Source organism: Zerene cesonia, chromosome 20, assembly GCF_012273895.1.
Source record: "Zerene cesonia ecotype Mississippi chromosome 20, Zerene_cesonia_1.1, whole genome shotgun sequence".
Taxonomy (NCBI): Eukaryota; Metazoa; Arthropoda; class Insecta; order Lepidoptera; family Pieridae; genus Zerene; species Zerene cesonia.
This window is the reverse complement of record NC_052121.1, coordinates 5,999,983-6,018,629: the sequence shown is the minus strand read 5'-3', so window position 1 is coordinate 6,018,629 and position 18,647 is coordinate 5,999,983. Positions and strand designations below refer to the sequence as shown.

At 32.1% G+C, this 18,647-nt stretch overlaps 2 protein-coding genes across 2 annotated transcripts in view; both read left to right on the top strand.

Moving 5' to 3' along the window:
• Positions 1 to 2,529, top strand: part of LOC119834860 (trafficking kinesin-binding protein milt) — a 30,416-nt gene extending 27,887 nt beyond the window's left edge. The window contains exon 15 of the mRNA XM_038359378.1: positions 3 to 2,529. Within this exon, the coding sequence (XP_038215306.1) occupies positions 3 to 322 (320 nt within the window). The 3' untranslated portion in view covers positions 323 to 2,529. The remainder of the gene's footprint in view (positions 1 to 2) is intronic.
• Positions 2,530 to 3,209: 680 nt separating this feature from the next.
• Positions 3,210 to 10,191, top strand: LOC119835211 (intraflagellar transport protein 81 homolog). The gene is made up of 11 exons (XM_038359912.1): positions 3,210 to 3,356; positions 3,550 to 3,755; positions 4,530 to 4,717; positions 6,342 to 6,463; positions 6,899 to 7,030; positions 7,111 to 7,242; positions 7,500 to 7,700; positions 8,375 to 8,494; positions 8,565 to 8,735; positions 9,117 to 9,503; positions 10,024 to 10,191. The coding sequence occupies exons 1-11, from the start codon at positions 3,210 to 3,212 to the stop codon at positions 10,189 to 10,191; spliced, it is 1,974 nt and encodes a 657-aa protein (XP_038215840.1).
• The last annotated feature ends 8,456 nt before the right edge of the window (positions 10,192 to 18,647 follow it).

Below are 18,647 nucleotides of genomic sequence, written 5' to 3'. Positions count from 1 at the left end.
TCATCGCAGCCCCATGGAACAGCTGACCTATCTCAAAAGAACGCTGCGGTCGCCCGCCGCCCAGTCGGCCGAGCGGCCAGGTATTGCGGATTCGCCGCTGGGCGTGCCCGCGCATCCCGGAGAAGGCGCGCTAGACGTTCCCAGCGCGTCCAACACTAACACGCTCGGGAGACGAACGCGAGGCCCCCGCGCTCCTAGACCCAGAACAGACCTAGGAACCGTGGGCGCCACCCCTACGACCACCATCAGCCAGCCGGTCAGCTCATCCCCGCTCGGCACTCTCAGTACCTTCCTGTTCGGTCGGAAGGGCGGTCTACTGTGAGAGCGACGCGCGTTCCGCCGGTCTTCTGTTCAAGTTAGCGCCCAATCGCTCAGCCGCCGCTCAGTGGAATTGAAAAAGAGAGCCGCGTCATTTGAAGCGATGGCGTTGTTGCCGCACACAGCGTTCAGCCTTGTATTTTCGTTTCGTTCATCTTGTGATTTAGATGTAGATTTTAGATTGTAGTGATATTTTATATGAGGTACCTTATTGTTAGATGTATCGTGTAGATGTCGGATTATGTGTCGTCTTCGGGGATGATTTTTATGTTTTGTATAATTATGTATGTTTATATTTGTGAGGATATTGATTTTATAGTATTTTGACGTTGTTCGTTCTGGTACGTTTTTTTTGTTTATGTTTTTGCATTTATTTTGTTGACATCAATCAAAATATTACGAATTTTCGGCTATGATCGCGCCAATGATAATTATTAGCTCGAAGTGGTCTTCGATTGCATTTCCTAATTCTCTCTTACAACATTCCTATCAAAAAGTGAAATTAGGATTAAAGTATTAATGTCAAGAGAGAAAAATTGCGAGGACCAAGCGTGTATTATGCAAACTGATCGAAAATATATTATGTTATCGATTATCGAGCGTCACATGAATCATAAATGTCGACTTTGATTACTTATTTTTTATTAAAAGGGCTGTATTTGATTACGGTAATGTGATTATCAGTAAATTGAACAATTGCAAGGGTAGTGATTATTGAACACTAATTACTATTATTCACACTTAACATTTATCTAATGCTAATATAATTGTATGTATGATGTATAATTTTCATTAATTTAGAAGAGTACAAATTATTATGTTTAAAAATCAATACGATAATTTAGTATTTTCAATAAATTTTATATTCCGTTTATAAATGCAATGTAACGGTTTTTGCTTCTATCTGAATTGAATTGTTCGATATGTCCTTTAGTTCTTATAACGGCGTGCTTATTTTGTCAACTCAGGGTCTAATAAATGTAAGATGGTGCATGCCATAGTTGTAAGTAGAAGTGAATTTATTCGAAGCGCATCACAAAAATAAACACGATTAGGTTTCGTTCGTACACAATCGTCTCTAGTTATTTGTAATTAAAACGCTATTAGCTTAATTATTTATTTACTATTGTTAATTTTATAATGAGGATTTGAAGTACTTATATCGTGTTCACAGACATGAGAAGTAGTATATGTAAGTGAGTATGCATATCCATAAATAATTTATTATTGTGAACTTAGTGTAAATTTTAGTAACGGCACGTATTAATTATCCATAGTTTCGGGTGTTTAAGACGTATTATTGTTTGTGATCTTTGCACTATGTGACTACATTTTTGTGCTAATTTCGTACTTTTTAACCTTTATATTTTGAATACTGTCGTGACATTGACAAAGTTAACTTCTCTCCTCATTGGTGCTAAGTAGGTTCTATAGCCAGTGATATCGCGTCATGTGTTTTGATTACGTCATCCACGTGAACGCTTAAGGCCAATTTCACAGTATCCGAGTAGTCTCAAATAAGATTTAATTTTCGTATGTGTGTATAATTTAGTGAAAATTTTTAAAGAAATTCGTATATATGGCACAATCACACAATATAAATGGAAACCAAAATTGCACTTATTTGCAATTTTGTTATCTTATTATGTTTAAAACTCATGGCCAAAGAAATATGATATTACTATTAAGTAAAGATTTTATTGATAGTATTATAAAATATATTATTTATATAAGTAAGACTATTAATTCTTCATTATATATCAAAAACAAAATAAGTATTAAAATAATTCTTGTTGTGGGAAAAGTATTACAAATTTATTGTTATAATCACGTGTTTATTTCATTCTGTCCTGTTTACTACCACGTAATAAAGAGAATGGTAAAATAACTAATTCATAACTGATTCGTACTCGGATATTGGAACATGGGCCATTAGTATAATTTTATAACCTCGTAGAAGACTTAAATAGGTTAGTGTTTCTTTGTTTCTCCTTCAAGCAGAGCATCTAGCCGGGAAGTGTTGTGGAATGTAGTCAATAAGGCTGTGAGACGAATTGTTCCGTAATTGGCAGTTGTATAACGAGATCTACTTACTGAAGTGTAAGGCACAAAGTGTACAGTGTAAGCGTAACTTGTTGAGATTTGACGATTACAATAATATGATATATCTATGATTGTATCATAATAGAAATATAAATTATTCCAACTTGACCACTGTTTTTTATTGTTACCCTCAAAGTAAAACATTTTATATCTATTGATATTCGTTAATTATCTGTTGTGTCCCCAAACTACTATTTCATAAAGGACTAAAGTAAAGTACCTGCAATAGCATCAATCTTGAGTGTGTTATTGGGCAGTAGAAACAAAACAAATGTCATAGGTTGCCCACATGCTCCTTTGTTTTCCCTGCCATAAAGGGATCTATTAATTAATACACAGCATACCTTTTATTAAACCTACGTTTACCCGATATTATATTCTTTTATCGGCTAACTAGCTGACCCGGCAATCGCTGTCCTGCGTTTCTCTTATCATTTACGGGTATGAAAAATATCATAAAAAGATGTTACCTGATTCTCGGCACTCGGCACACAAAATTTCATAAGAATCGGTCCAGCCGTTTCGGAGAAGTTTGGTAGCTAAAATTGTGTCTCGGGAATTTTTTATATAAAATATACATAAAATAACATGAATTGAAAAAAGCTATCGATTATTAAAACAATACACCAAATTTTTTATTATACTTTCTATGGGTACGATCGGTACACGTCGTTGCTATAGCAACAAATCTTGTAAACAAGTTTTGTTACAGAAAAGTAGTGAAAAGATTTAAATTTTATTTCTTAAAAACCACCGTTTCTAACGGAGAATTGCAATTAACTTCTAAAATGACTGAGCAGATGAAGTTTATTGTGAAGGAAATCAACGTAACTTTAGGAAGAAATTATGACTTGATAAAGTTCGATGCTTTGGAAGAAAAGCAATTGTTGCAGTTACTTGTGGACTTACTGGCTTATTTTAATGCTGGCGAAATGGTAACTTTTCCTTTATTTAAGTACCTAAAATACGGAATATCAAATATAGCCTATACGGAATTTGCCTTGTTTGTATTTAATAACATTATCCGATACGTCTTTATTCTTATAACACTTTTAGTATTATTTCGTATTAATTAGATTAGTACGATCTATTTTCACGATATTTTAATATTATACTTGTCCTTTCTAGTTGGACATTACCTTGGAAGAAAGTGATACTGTATCGGTGAGGTTACTGGAAATGTTGAGCAATGTTAAGTACCGACCACCATCTGCAGTAGACCCAGCGGTATTTAGATCTCAACTCCTCGCAGGAGATTCTAGAACCATTCACCATGTGCTATATTGGCTTTTAACGAACAAGGACCAAGTTAAGAATACAGCGTATCTTGCAAGGTATATTATAAAAACACCACGTAGACGACTATCGTCATGAATTCTATATTCGTATCAAACAATCAAGTTGTCACAATATAAAATGTTATGAATTTATAAACGTATGTATATAATTGCGATGTTGTTCATGCTTCGCAAGTTTGTCGTTTTTTCTTCATCAATCACTTACAATGAGATGTGATAAATAGATACAAAGATATTTATATTGAAGGTGGCACAGTCTCGGTTATGCGGCTTTATTTTTGCGCTCGTTAATTTCAATTAGGGAGTCTAGCACAAAAGAGGTACGTATGAGAAAGTTTATTAGCTTGTTCACAAAGTTTATTTACTTATTCCCTTCCGTCTTATGTTTTATTGTTGCGGAAATTAATTGAGGTAACACCATCTTAGCTGTATATACTAAGCTGTGAAAATAAACACATGGGAATGCTTCGTCATCATTAAATGTGGCTATTACGGTGTTACTTACTCCTAATAGTTACTTACCATTAGGGTAGAAGGATGAAATTGACGAAAAGTTTTAATTAATTTACAAAGAATACGTAATATGCAGAATTATTGTTTTTATAGGCGCCATACGTTATCGTGAAATTATTATCATATTTGTATGTGCCATCTGTGGCAAAAATGTACTAAATAAATAAGCAGGTAGGGGCAGACTTAGAAAAAACAATGAATCAAATTACGTTCATTGGTCAAAGGCATTAAGGCATTTTATGAATTAAAGGTAAATTTCTACAATGATATCACGTTAACTGAATCTTTGTATTATAGGTATTTAAAGCTTCCCGAAATACCACCGGATGTTGCGAGAAACAATACAATCCAAGATTTACTGGAGTTGTATCACAATCTCATCGACGAGTTTAAAGACGTTCACAAAAGGACCAGACACCTTCAAAAGGAAAGTGCGGCGGAAATTATCAATGATATCAAAGAGATGGCAGTGGAACGAGATATTGGTAAGTTAATTGATTTGACAAAATGCGCTACTTAAATCTTATTACTTATGTGTGTAGTAGTCCTGTCACCTGGTAGTTTTGCCTTGAAGATTTACCAAAAGTTTTCAAAATAGAAAGAAAAATTTATAGGTTAATTTTATAGTTTCGGCGTCCGAGCGTCGAGCGTCGCAAGATACGCGAAAATACGCCAAATCTGTAGATTTTACCGAAAACGTTATTAATTAAAATAAGAGCATATTTTTCGTACATAGATATTTCCTGAAAGTAGACGACTAGGAATCTTTTCCCAGAAATCTCTTGATGTCGTATAAAAAAAAACTGCTTCACGACGTAATTTTTCCAATATCGAGGCGCGTGCGGAAAAGATACGAGGTGGCAAAGTGGAAACTCGAAAAGAGCACATAAAATCTCTAAAAACACATTTTTAAAGCTCCTGGACAAACTGTAGGCCCAAATGACTGAAACTTAATTGATAATTTCTCACCATTCCAATATACTCACTATTTAAGTTGAGATAATATTTAATATTCCTCATGTGATGCAAAATATGTCTACAAATAATTTTACAATTATTTTAGTTCACGTCAATGCATTTACAAGGTGGGAATACACCTTTGTATTACATTATTGTACATACATTGTTGCTGCATTGTTGTTGTACATGAGCTATAAAAAAATTAAATAGGTACCTTCCCTCAGGGTTCAGTCCTTCTTGATACCTTCATTTTAGATACAAGTTAAGTACCTAGATGTGTATTTATAGTGTCAGTATGAAATGGTTATGTAACGTTTAATTTTAATCCACTTTGGTGTATCTTCTATCTTCTTCTATATATATAAAATTCTCGTGTCACAGTTTTCGTTGCCATACTCCTCCGAAACGGCTTGACCGATTCCTCTGAAATTTGGTAAGCATATTGGGTAGGTCTGAGAATCGGCCAACATCTATTTTTTATCCCGATATTCCTACGGGATACGGACTTACGCGGGTGAAACCGCGGGGCGCAGCTAGTATATATATATTGTTTCTACGTTTGTACTAAGATATAACGTAGCAACATAGTTTTGCTTACGTACCTAAACTATGTGATTTAATCTCCTAGTCAACTGCCAGATTCTTGTGGGATGAGTATTCGAAATGAAGGATGATAATGGTATTTAGATAGTTCTATACATTAGATTGATTATAATGTAAAACGAATGTGAATTTTAAAATAACAGGTTAGGACCCCATACTTAATAAAATAAAAAAATATATATATATGTTAGGTTATTTCCTTCGGATACATATGAAAATAGAAACCGTATCATCTTATTATTAAACATATTGTTGGGGCGCTATGGTGAATAATATACGCCACCAAAACATAACAAATTACTGTAGATATATTACCCACAGGGCGGGAATAAAAATTGATACATAGAATGTTTCCGTACATTGCTTATCAAATTGCCATAGCATAGACACCGATAACCCTGTAAGGCTATTTCGATACAGTCGAGCCCTATTTGAAGAGACATATCCAACCAAAAGATGATTTTTTTTATATTAATTCGTTTTGTGTTGAAGTAAATACTCCATTATTAAATCATGTTAAATTTGACTCTGTATGAAATTTTTTAGTGATAAAAAGATTAGAAAATGTTCAAGTGCATCTAACAGACGTTAATAATAAAGAAGAGCTTCTACATGAAAGTAAACTTTTAAGATTGCAACAGGAACGAGCTACGGAACTGGAAGCCCAGGTTAGTGGTTCAAAACAAAGTAATATTTTAGGATATCTTGTGTCACACAAACCAAAAGAAAATTTAAAAAAATGATGTTATGGAAATAAGGCATATTTTTTTGATTATATAGTATAATTACATGTGTTATGGCTGTGTATGTGTGCTTGGTAATTTTAAAATATCTATTGACTTACGTCATAATACATTTTGTCGATTTAATCATTAATATCTTAAAAATGGATTATAACACTATGGTTACGGATTATCCTTATGAAGCTCTCATTCTATTAATCGATATTTGGACAAGTCAATTATGAACTTAATATATCATACGTATAATTTATTGAGGGCTTTAAAAATAAAGCTGAGTCCACAGAGTGATTGATGCCTTATTTTGTTACGCGTGACGCATCAAATTAAAAGATAATGTCTGAATGAAAAATTATTCTTCAGTACGAAACTCAACAAACGCAACTCAAAACAGCATCAGAGCAACTAAAGCGGTACTTGAATGTTATTCATGGGCAGAGCGCCGCTCCCAGGACTGCTAACGATGTTATTAAACATTTACAAGAAGAAATCCAGGTAAAACCATCTATAAATATTTACTAACCAGCAATCTACTGATTACTGATCGTGCTCTTATATTTTATTTATCTTTTAAGCTGAATAGATATCTGGTAAAAGAAAAACTGCCGCAAGAAACTAGTAATTTACAGAAAGAGCTGAATATTATGCAAACTGTAACTATGGAGCAACATCCGACCCGTAGCGATTTAAATGTAGTACAAGATAAGGTAAAGTGGTTTTACTTTCGTAAATGTAAACACTATCATTTTAATGATATTTTTGTTTTGAAGCTACGACGACTACGACGTTTACACTACAACTGACACATATTCTCGACTTCTCGTTAATTATTCAATTGAATAATCAAATAATCAAATGAATTGTACCTTCCACCTACAAACAAATTCACCCATTTCTTGTGTTAGACATGAAGTTGTTGTTATGTTATGGTGCCAGCTCAGAATTTGTGGTAAATGCTTCACAGATATCTAAAGTGAACGGGGAGATCGAACAATTGGTGCAGCAACGCCTCGCTACATCTGGCTCGCAAGAAGATAAGTTGGCTCCTTTCCGCCAGCAAGCGTCTGTTATACGACGTAATAAAGAGTCCAGTGCGACTCACGTACACGAACTTGCAGCAACATTGAAGGAACACGAAGCTACCTTAGCCGACCTACAATCTGAAGTATGATCTTATTAGACACGCTTCGATATCAGTATTCAGAATTGAAATGTGAACTTCATCAATCAATTTAGAATTCATATCGATCTTAACTATAACGTGAGAAAAAAATATTTTTGTTTATCGCACTGCTGTTACGGCAACATTGAGCTATTGATGCGTACCGCCAACGATATTATTTTAAATAGGGGATGTCCCATTTGGCTCAGACCCACCCTAGGTTTCATGTGCCAGTAGCGTATACTGTTGATTTAAAATAGCTATATGTTTATACATTTTAATGTTATACATTCATATTTTAAATTCATATTTTATTATTATTGTTTTCATAAAATAAAAGTTTTATAGAGATATATTACACCTACTTTAGGTAGTATTGTATTTTTTCTACGATTATTTTTGGAACAGCATCAATCTCCGACAAACCGTGGGCAAGGAAAATCTATCATATATTTTCTCGTTCCATTTAAAACCGGTCGACATCGAATCGGAGAGATTGAGTTTCGATCACCGCATTAAGAATATTGTATCAATTACAACTATAAAGTAATATTTAAATATGTGTAATGAGGTTCTTATTATAAAAAAAAAATAATGTTCACCACTTTATCAGATACTTGTATATAAATATGATTACATTTAGCATTAAACGATTCATTTTTTTTTTACTCTAAAAGGTAAAACAACTCCTTGGAGACATGGTATTGAGAGGTGAAGAGTTGAAGAAGTATGTTAATTCTTTACGTTCAAAAAGTACAGTTTATAAAAGGCAACGAGCTAATTTGTCGTCGTTTAAGGTATTTCATTGTATTGCTATTTTGATTTATTCTTTTTTGTTTTTTGTATCAACATTTAATTCAATTTAAGGTTGAAGCTGGTATTTTAACTAGAACTTTACAAATTCTAAGTACTTCAGATCCGACCATTGAAATGACTTTATTAAATAATAGAAAAATGAAAATTGATGATGATGAAACTCAAAAGGCGTCTTTAGAACAAACAGATTTGACCAAAAAGTCATTTCATGACTTGTCACAGGTAAGATAATGTTTTTCTCTTTAATACAATATTAAATCTTTATCTACACTTAATATTTATAGTATAAAGTTGAAGAGTTTGTTTGTTAATTTATTCGAAAGTGCTATCTCGGGAAATGTTAGACCGTTTTCAAAAACTTTATCACCGTCGTCTATGTACATTACCCAGTACCCTGAGTGGTATAGACTATATATGTTCTACGATCGATTCCGGGGCGGACTACTAATTAAATATAACATTTTTGACCTATTGTGTAAAGATTTAACGCAATCAACTCCTCTATATTTAATATCAGTAAATCATTTTATTGAACGTTTATGTTTTAATTAATGCAATGACTTACTTATAATTTCATAAATGTGACTAATTTTCATCATTTAGCTCGTAGCACAAACTGCCCAAAAGCTGTCACAAGTGCGACAAGAACTACAGCCATTGGCCGATAAAATAAAACCTATCAAACAAGAATTCCAATCAATTCAGCAAATGTATGAACAAAAGAAACGAGTGTACGAAGCTACATCTATAAACATATCTTCCCAAATGGAACCCTTAAAGAATTTAGTTAAGGAATTGACAGACCAACTGAATAGTAAGGAGGATGAATGGAAAAACTTGAGGCAAAAGATTACAAAGGCAGAAAGTTTGCAGGAAGTTGTAATGTTTGAAATGAAAAATTCAATGCAGTCCCCGCGAAAGCCGTCAAAGATGGAGACGTTGAAGAAAAAAATATTCGATTTGGAAGAGATTGTCGGTCATTTGGAAGAAGTGAGTTTTTAAAAAAACGCTTTGTTTATACTTATATGGTACTTTTGTGGTGCTTAGCGGAGTTCTACAGAATATATCGATCTGTTTTATAATTAAAAGCTTTAATAATTAATTTCCATTTTGTCCAAAATTTTATAATTAAGTTATCAAGATTGATCGAAGCTCATTTAAATGTACCAAAACAAGCGAAACGAAATTCACTCAGCCATTTATTGAGAAAATTAACAACGCTCAAACTCGGAAATGATCTATCAGAAGCGGATTATGTTTAATACAATTTAATTAGCTGTTTATACCGGATAGAATATAAACAACTTTGAAATAAGCATTAATACTAAAACATGAGTAACACCATCAGCGTACAGCGTCCTGTTAATATACGTAATCACATTTAAGGATGACAATACATTCCGAACCTTAACTGATCACTAGCATTTAATTAAAAATTAGTACCGAAAAACATGTATATTGAATTTATTTTTAATTCTTAGATATGTCATATACATATAAACTTGTATAGGAACAACGTGCTATCAGCTCTCGCCAGGGAGCAGTCGAGGAACAGACCCGACTTTGGCAGAATACTCTCCAGCTGCTACGTTGCAAGTTGAAGACTCGCAGCGAGCCGGCGCCGCGCCAAGGCCGTATGCACATCACTCAACACTCGCAAATGCTAACTCTTACATAATAAACTTGTATAAGCTGAGCACAATAAACTAATAGAAAATGAAATTGTTTTTCAGTTGTATCTTGTTCACTACTTTCAGCTGTGCTTTTATATGTTGGTTTTTTATTTTGAATCACATAAATTGTGGTAAATAATATATTTGACATATAGATATTATATCTTTGGATGTCTTGTGCGCTTGTGAGACGAACTTCAATGAAGTGTGGTGATATGACAGTCATCTCATAACGCGCGACGCATATGGCGCGGCGTCGGCTGCAAGCTAAAGTTAATAAATTTGCAATGCAGATGACATAGCTCATCAAATCGCGTCTCACGCCTCGTTTTTGGTTATTGTCTGCTTACAATTCAGCGTTAAATTGGAACATCCAATTACGTGAACGTGATATTGTTAATTAAATGATCCTCGTATTATGATAGCTACTTAAGGGACTATAATTTAACCTAACTGAAGTAGGTAATTTAAGCTGCAATATATTATAGTCCTTTATTAGAACTGAGGTTTAATTATAATATATTGTCCAACATTAAATCTTTATTTCAGATGTGTTGGAATATAATAAAGATTTGACAATAATTAACATTTATTATATTTCTCCTGATGATAATAGGGGTGAAGATGAAAATTTCTCATTTAATCCTAAGTCCATGTAGCTATCATGAAGTTGCACTTGAATAAAATGTAAATTAAAATGGATCATTAAAATTGTATTTTATTTACTCGTAATTTGCTGAATTAGCAAATACTCATGTACCTATTTGAATACCATTATGATAATCTGGCCTGGACCATAATTGCTACTTTAATAAATTGTTGCATTTCGAAGTACGAACGTGTCTCTATCCAAATAATTTTTGTAAACCATTTTTCGTATTGAGAAGATAGGTGCCTACGTCACGGCCCTAAATTTATTGGTAGACCCAAGGTATCACTTTCCTACGGGACACATTTGATATTTCCCATTTATATTTATGAAAATATCTTTATTTATATTTTCGCACTCTTATCGAATATTAAATTAAAACGTCACGGCGAGTGAATATGAGTCTTTTCTCTGCGAAATTTCGCATTAAGTTATGGATGGCGAATTCCGACATAACAAGGTCTAAATTTACTTTACAGATGTTATGGTCCGCTACGACCATCCTCATCAACATATTTTATTGTTATTGCTTACATGAATACATTTGAACCGGCAAATTTATTTTATTGTTGCCATAAAACTTAACTGGCCTTTTGCATTTAATAATCTAATAACTGTTTGATAATGTTGTTACACGTAATTGTCATAAAAATATATTTTGATCTGATATGAGTGAATAGCATCTCTGAGAACTTATACACAAGAAATTCAAAAACAAAATTTTATTCTTAATTCGTTAATTGCAAGTTCACTTCTTTATCATACTATATTAAACTACACAACACTAAATTTACATTACTAAGATAATAGGGTAGGGAAATCCCAGTAGGGACCAACTTTTCAATTTTATTTTGTAAATAGGCTTGAAACAAAGAACAAAGATATTTCCCCGAAGATGACATCTCATCAAGCGTCATCGTAACCTGTAATATCGTCAAAAATTCTATTATTGGAAAAAGATATTTGATTCTCTGATATCAGCGTTATTGACATTTAGAGAATGATCGATCTTCACTTACATTACCCTAAAAAGATTATGGCACCGGAGCTTAACGATTCTGTCAATGATTCATAAATATTGTATTATATTAGGATAACATCTGGAGGCGGTATTGGAGGCAATATTTTTTCCAAATCGACGGTTTCTGATGGTCTTGTATTTTATTACATTATTCATAATATTAATTACACTATGTATGAATCTATAAAGCCTACAGCAGGGGTTCTCAACTCGCAACTCTTAACTTCGAATCTTCTTCAAAAATCCTTGTTTGTTTTAATGGGTATTAGTTTACTTGCAGTAGCAGGAATAACTTTATTCCTGTATTTATTCTTGTTTTTATCATCTCTTTGATTCTTTAGCATGATGTTTTTGAGAAAATAAAATTCTCAAACTGTTATAGTTTAACGTTTTCATAACAAACTAGGGTTGAGCCATACGACAAATCCATTAGCTCTTCTTTTTCCTATGTTGTACGTCTTGATGTTATGGTCATAATCATCCAAAATTTCGGGAAAATTATTTTCAAAGTGTTGGCTCAATAAATTCAATTTTAGAGAGTCAACGCGACACCCCTGGAACAATGGTGCGACGCCCAATTCACAAACGACGAACAATTTGGCAAGCCTGACCTAAACAAGGCAATTTCATAACTACGTTGTAAATAGAGAATGTGCAGCAAGGAGGTAAGAATCCTTAAGCACTCTTCACATTAAAAAAAATGTAATAATCACAATTCCCTAACAGCGATAATACAAACAATTAAAGAACGAGGGCCTTTTGGCGACAGCAATAAAAAGGATTACACAATGGTCGGAGACATGCGACAAGCGGCACAGATTAGCAATGAATAGGGAATGAAAATGGCCGAAGCTCCTTAATAAAGTCTTTTTTTTTGTAAACACGAGTATATTGTTAGTTGAAGAGTGAGCTTATATTATGTACCTACACTGAATCTATGCTATTTATAATAAAGCTGAGAACTTTGTTTGCTTGAATGCGCCCTAATCTTAAAGTTTGGATTGAAAAAGATTTTGTATTGGTAGTTCGGTCACGGGGACACAGCTGTCATTCTCCCCGTGATCACGCTTCCTGTAAAGTATTCGAAACTTCGGGAAAAATAAATAACAATGTTTATATATCGTTTTAAATTTATTAAAACTCCTTAATTACTGAATAATTAGTTCTAATTATAACACCCATCTTTTAAGTAATAAATATTTCAACATGTGTTTATTCGATCAGTACTTAATTTTCATTTCTTTATCAAATTATATAGTGTTATTAGAAAAAAATCCTGAAGATACATAATGTAGAAATTGCATGTGTATCGCAATTATTTCCGTATAAACCTCACCTTGATCGATTCGGGAAGTCTGATAGAGAACTTACCTACTCGCATAGACCTTGAGGTAAACCTACTTACGTCCGATTCCTTTTTCTATAATTATAACTAAAAAACTATTATTTTCCATATCAGCATATATTACGGTTGAAAAATTATAATCATTACCTAAATATTAACACGCAAAAAATCTGAATAAATGGTAGTGAATGTAATAACAAATTAATTGATATGGTAATACCTAATAACGCTTTCAATTTCAATGACAGTTTATTCTGAATAATATTATGTTTGCTTTGTTAGATATGAAATTCAAAAGCTCGCTCATTGATTGCTTTTTCAACGATGTCGTTTTTGAGTAAGGAGGAAAATTCGGGTATACTATAAAATGTAAACGCTTTAACGATTTTCTAGAGGGAGAGAACGACTCGTGAGATGAAAAATGAGCCTTCCGTGACTAAAACATTACGTTGAGAGGGGAACAGTAACACGAGAGAGTAATGTAATACAGAATGAGAAAAATCTAGGTTCGTTTATTAGAGAATCCATACATACGGTCTACGAGTTGAAAATTAGACAAATTCCAAAGAATAAAACAGGACAAGTTACTAAATTGTTATTTGCGATGAATATTAGGGTTGTCTGATTTTCATCACATTCGTGATGTTAATTTTGGTTTCTATGATTTACTTAAAAACTACTTTTCTTATACTTACTTAGACTTTACTTAACTTTTTTTTTCCAATTCCCAATTGATCCTCAATTTAACCACTACAATAGCATCTCAAATTTTAGGAGTTTTATTTAAATTATGTTTATCTTATTTCCCCTAAACAAATCCCTTAAATATCAGATCTCTCATTTTTTGTTATAGGTTTTTAAATAGTTTAGTTAATATATCTAATGAAAATTTTGATAATAATACGTAAATAGTTAAGACTCATTTTAAACCTTGCAATATTTTGAATCAACATAGAGTTACTAAAGTCAATAACGTGTTTTAAAAATGCATAGAGTGTATGAAGTTGAAAAATTCTAGAATCAGAGTATACAATACAAGCAATTCTTATGTGCAAACTATATTCAAAATCTGTAAAATGAAATAAATCTTATTGCTTGATGGAATTAGTGTAAAAACATAAATTTTGTTACGTAATCTTAATGGATATCTGGGGTGTTGTGTGCTGGATTTATTATTGGTCTCAATTAATGGTTCATTATTCCATTACGCTTAATATAGGTACCTACTTAGGAGTAAATGTTTGTTGCCTTCGAAATTTACGGGTATTAAGTACCTAATTACCACACACAAAACTCTAAACAAACACAGTAGTCATTGTCAAGCTTGCCACATTGTCTCTTATATTGTTTTAGAGTCAACTTAAAAATTTATAGATTCATACTAAAGATATTTAAATTGTTAACATCTATGTAGGTGTCGTATCCGAACTCTAAACTCATCTAAGAGATTCTTCTGAACATATGTGGATAAAATAAATAATCATCACAGCTAGTAACCTAACCTCACCAGGAGTGTCAATATTTCACACAGGACAATTTATCTAAAGCCGATCGTGGGATACCATATCACAATTTAGGATCAAGCGAAATGAGCATGTTATTGGACAATTTCTGATCCGGTCGTACAATGACGCTTGCACGCCCTAAGAACACCATCCATCACGCTGTTAACGAGGGTGCGTTACATGATACGCATTTTCAAACCTTTCTTGTATTCGATATATCTGTATGACGTATGAGATATTCATACCCTCATCATGTTGCATCTAGTCTACAAAATCGTGATTGGTGTTTGAAAATGAAAAATGAAAAAAAAAAAATGAAAAAATATTTATTGACATAAAACAAAGTAATTACATCTTTTATATGACCCACTGACTACCGAACTAGTTGGGAACTGTGTTTTGGTTGTCGGTGGCTTCTTCCTTAAAACAATGTCTACTTAGTTAATTTGACTGTGTAGCACTACTCAGTATCTATGGTGTGATTATAAACTTTATTATCTGAATATACATAATAACTTTAAATTGTAACCTTCCTTCAAGTTCTTGGCCTAAAACAAATGACTTTCTAGTTTATTACCTGCCGGTTGAATCTTCTTACTTACTGAATTTTCTATTAGTCTACTATATATCACCTACATAAACAACAGCTATTAATATTCACCTGTTATCTTATATAAATAAATACGATGAAAATACAAACAAGATTGTTCTTATTTACCGAAACGTATTGTTTTCCGTACATCTAAATTATCTGTATGATTTCTTAGTCAACTATCCTTTATATTACTCTTCCCACTAATTTCCTTTCTTCTTCTCATCAATTCCTATTTTTATCCCATATTTTAAAGTCTGCAATCCATTGTAGAGGCGTAAAGCGTCTGTAAAAGTTCATAGGCGGTGGCGCTATCCGGAGACCCATCAGCTCCTTTGTTGACTATGACATAAAATAAAACTATAATAACATTTAAATTTAATGGTATCTTTAATAAATTTGTTTGAAATGTCAAAACTAACATTAAAAGGGTAGCTAATTTAATAGTTAACAACAGACGGTTGTGATACTTTAAGATGATAATGTCGTTTATTTAAACGACGCGACGTTTGAACCAGTAGATACGTAACGACAAAAGTTTTACATGCGACGTCACTTTTCATTTTATTTAAGGAGTTAGAGAGAAATTTAAATGTACTTGATTCTAATAATATATAATATAAGCCACTCTTCCAAGAAAACATAATAAAAATAATACTATGTAGGTATATAGAGAATTAATTTTTTGTTTTATAAACTTAAACTTAAACATTTATTTATTCAATTAGTCTTCTTATAGAAGCACTTTTGAATCGTCATTACATATTACAATAAGGATACCCAGTACTCTTAAAAGATAAGAGATCTCTTAGTGAGTCCCGAGCACATAAATTATCTATATATAGCACTAAAATGTGATATCAAATAAAACATTTAAAAGAATAGAATTTTTTATCATGATGATAAAAATAAAAACCGTATAGGTATACCTTGAGTACGTAACTGCCTATAATTTCAAGTCTCAAAAATTGTAGTTCCAACCAAGCAGATTTTATTATTAGAAGTGATCAGAATAATAAACCCTCTTTAATATTCGCAATATAAATCTGAAATGCAAAGTATTTCGAATGCATTATGCATGACTTATTTTCAATAAACGCATTATCTCGCATTAGCTGAGAATGATATATTACACTTATTTTCTTTTTTTATGATCTCATGAAATACGACAAGAAATGGAATGTTACGCTTCGCGTAAAATATCTCAGCCGTATAATTTCTGATATACTATGAATAACAGTTATTAAAAAGCACATTAAGACACAAAACACTACCTTTGTTTTCTCTTGTAAAGATTTATGATTGATATATTTTTCTGAAACACGAGAAGGGTTTTTAATTTATATCTTGATCAAATCTGTATCTTTGCGTAGGTTATTAGGCTGATTGACTTTTCACATGTTTGATTTACTTCAGTGCAATGAAAACCAAAAAATATTCATGCGAATACTCGAATCCATTGTAACAGTTTACTGATAACATTGTTACGCTGTTATATTAGACTAGGTATTAAGTTAAAGCGTTAAAACATATAAAATACCTCTTCAACACCAATTTTACTATTTCAAATACAGTTTTACCACTAAATAAATATCACACTTTAAAGTCGGTTTGCTCTTGAAGTTTCACTGATATAATAAATTATAAATACCTTAAATCAATATGGTTAAATAAGATTTTCTTCCATTTTAATGATATAAATAGAAGGATTACTCAGTTTCAGTGTTTGGAACTTGTTTGTATCTAACAATATCTACCATTAGTTGTACATTGCAACATTGTTGCTCATTGTATCAAAAACTATTTTGGTAAAATAAATATTAATTTGTTACTTTGAAATATTACTTTCTTACTTGTCAATAAACTTGATTTAATCGACGATATAAACTAAGTATACAAAATTAAGTATACAAATACTTTTTATTAGTTGTTATTAGTTAATATCTATAATATTTCTTGATAACTGTCATATGTACAATAAATATAAAAGTAGACCGATTTCTGTAATACTGTATGTATAACGCTTTCCATGATTTAACAGTCGTGCTCTTAGTTCTTCCATACCAATTCCGCGGCAGTGAACGATAAGTTCTTTCTAATGACAAAGAATCGAAAGATTTCATAATCATAATCTTTCAGTCTCATCACGTTCGATATGAATGGCAGATTGTAGAGCCGCCGAGAAAATATTAAATAGATACTTCTGGGATCTATTGATACAATTGTAAAATTTCATCTTTGCATTTAAATTGCTTTTCATAATAATCATTCTTACGCTGTACTTTTAATTGCTCTATGCATTGTAAAAATAGTATTTGAAAAGCGCCTTTGAAAGTAAGATAAATCCACAGGTATAATAAATTCTTATTTCTTTGTATTTCGACAAACCCTCTATTCATTGCATAGGATGAAAGTTCAATTCATGGTACATGAAAATTCCATTTACGCGAATTTAGTATGGCGGCCACACAAAAGGTGTTTTACGTGTTTCGTAAAAGTGTATGGAGGTACAATATTGATAAATACTCAACGGTCGCATGCCATTATCTCATGTTGTTCACTAGTACTTATAAGTGCATGTACAATATACTTACCACAGTTTATTGAATTATTTTAAATCTTGCGAATTTATACCATTTATGAATATGTGTTTAGGACTGCTAAAAGCTACTCTATTCGTAAATGGATTTTTTTTAAATTTTGGATTGCGCACTGGAATATGTTAAATTGTTCAGATTAATGGGTCTATGATAAGGTCGTTTTTAATAACAAAAAAAAGAAAACTGTTTCTAACAAAAATAATTAACCAATCTTAATGTAAAAAATGTGTTTTTACAAACAGAGAAAAAAGTGGATTTTTTTGAAATTATTATTTATTTGTCCCTCCAATTATTATTTATTTTTTATAAAACATATTATTTTTTATTATCTTCAATGTACAGACACAGTTTCATTACTCTTTTATCATATGTATCATAACTGCAATCTCGTTATATATATGTCAAGGACAAAATCGTTCAAGTAGTTCCTGATATTAGCGCGTTCAAAGAAACAAATTCTTTAGCTCTCTTATTGCTATAGATACAAGTAAAGTATAGAGGTTTCTCACTTATCCAGGTCCCACTTAACCAAGTTTCACTGTATTATGTTATCTGTGGTATAGACTTTTTTTAACGACCACTGTAAATATAGGCTTTTAGGGCCACGCCCCTAAGAGTTTTACATTGCCTGTATTTGTGTTATATGACATAAAAAATAAAGCGGTGTGGACTTATCTTTATATACCTAGTCTTGCCATAAATATTGTAATAAAGAAAAAAGAAAATTGTTAACTGCAAATAACATTTAT

Excerpts from the sequence above, each read along its gene's own strand:
- LOC119835211 (XM_038359912.1), top strand. The coding sequence starts at position 3,210 with ATGACTGAGCAGATGAAGTTTATTGTGAAGGAAATCAACGTAACTTTA. Across the intron at positions 7,701-8,374 it reads TAGCCGACCTACAATCTGAA|GTAAAACAACTCCTTGGAGA; the intron begins GTATGATCTTAT and ends TTACTCTAAAAG. Across the intron at positions 9,504-10,023 it reads TTGTCGGTCATTTGGAAGAA|GAACAACGTGCTATCAGCTC; the intron begins GTGAGTTTTTAA and ends AAACTTGTATAG.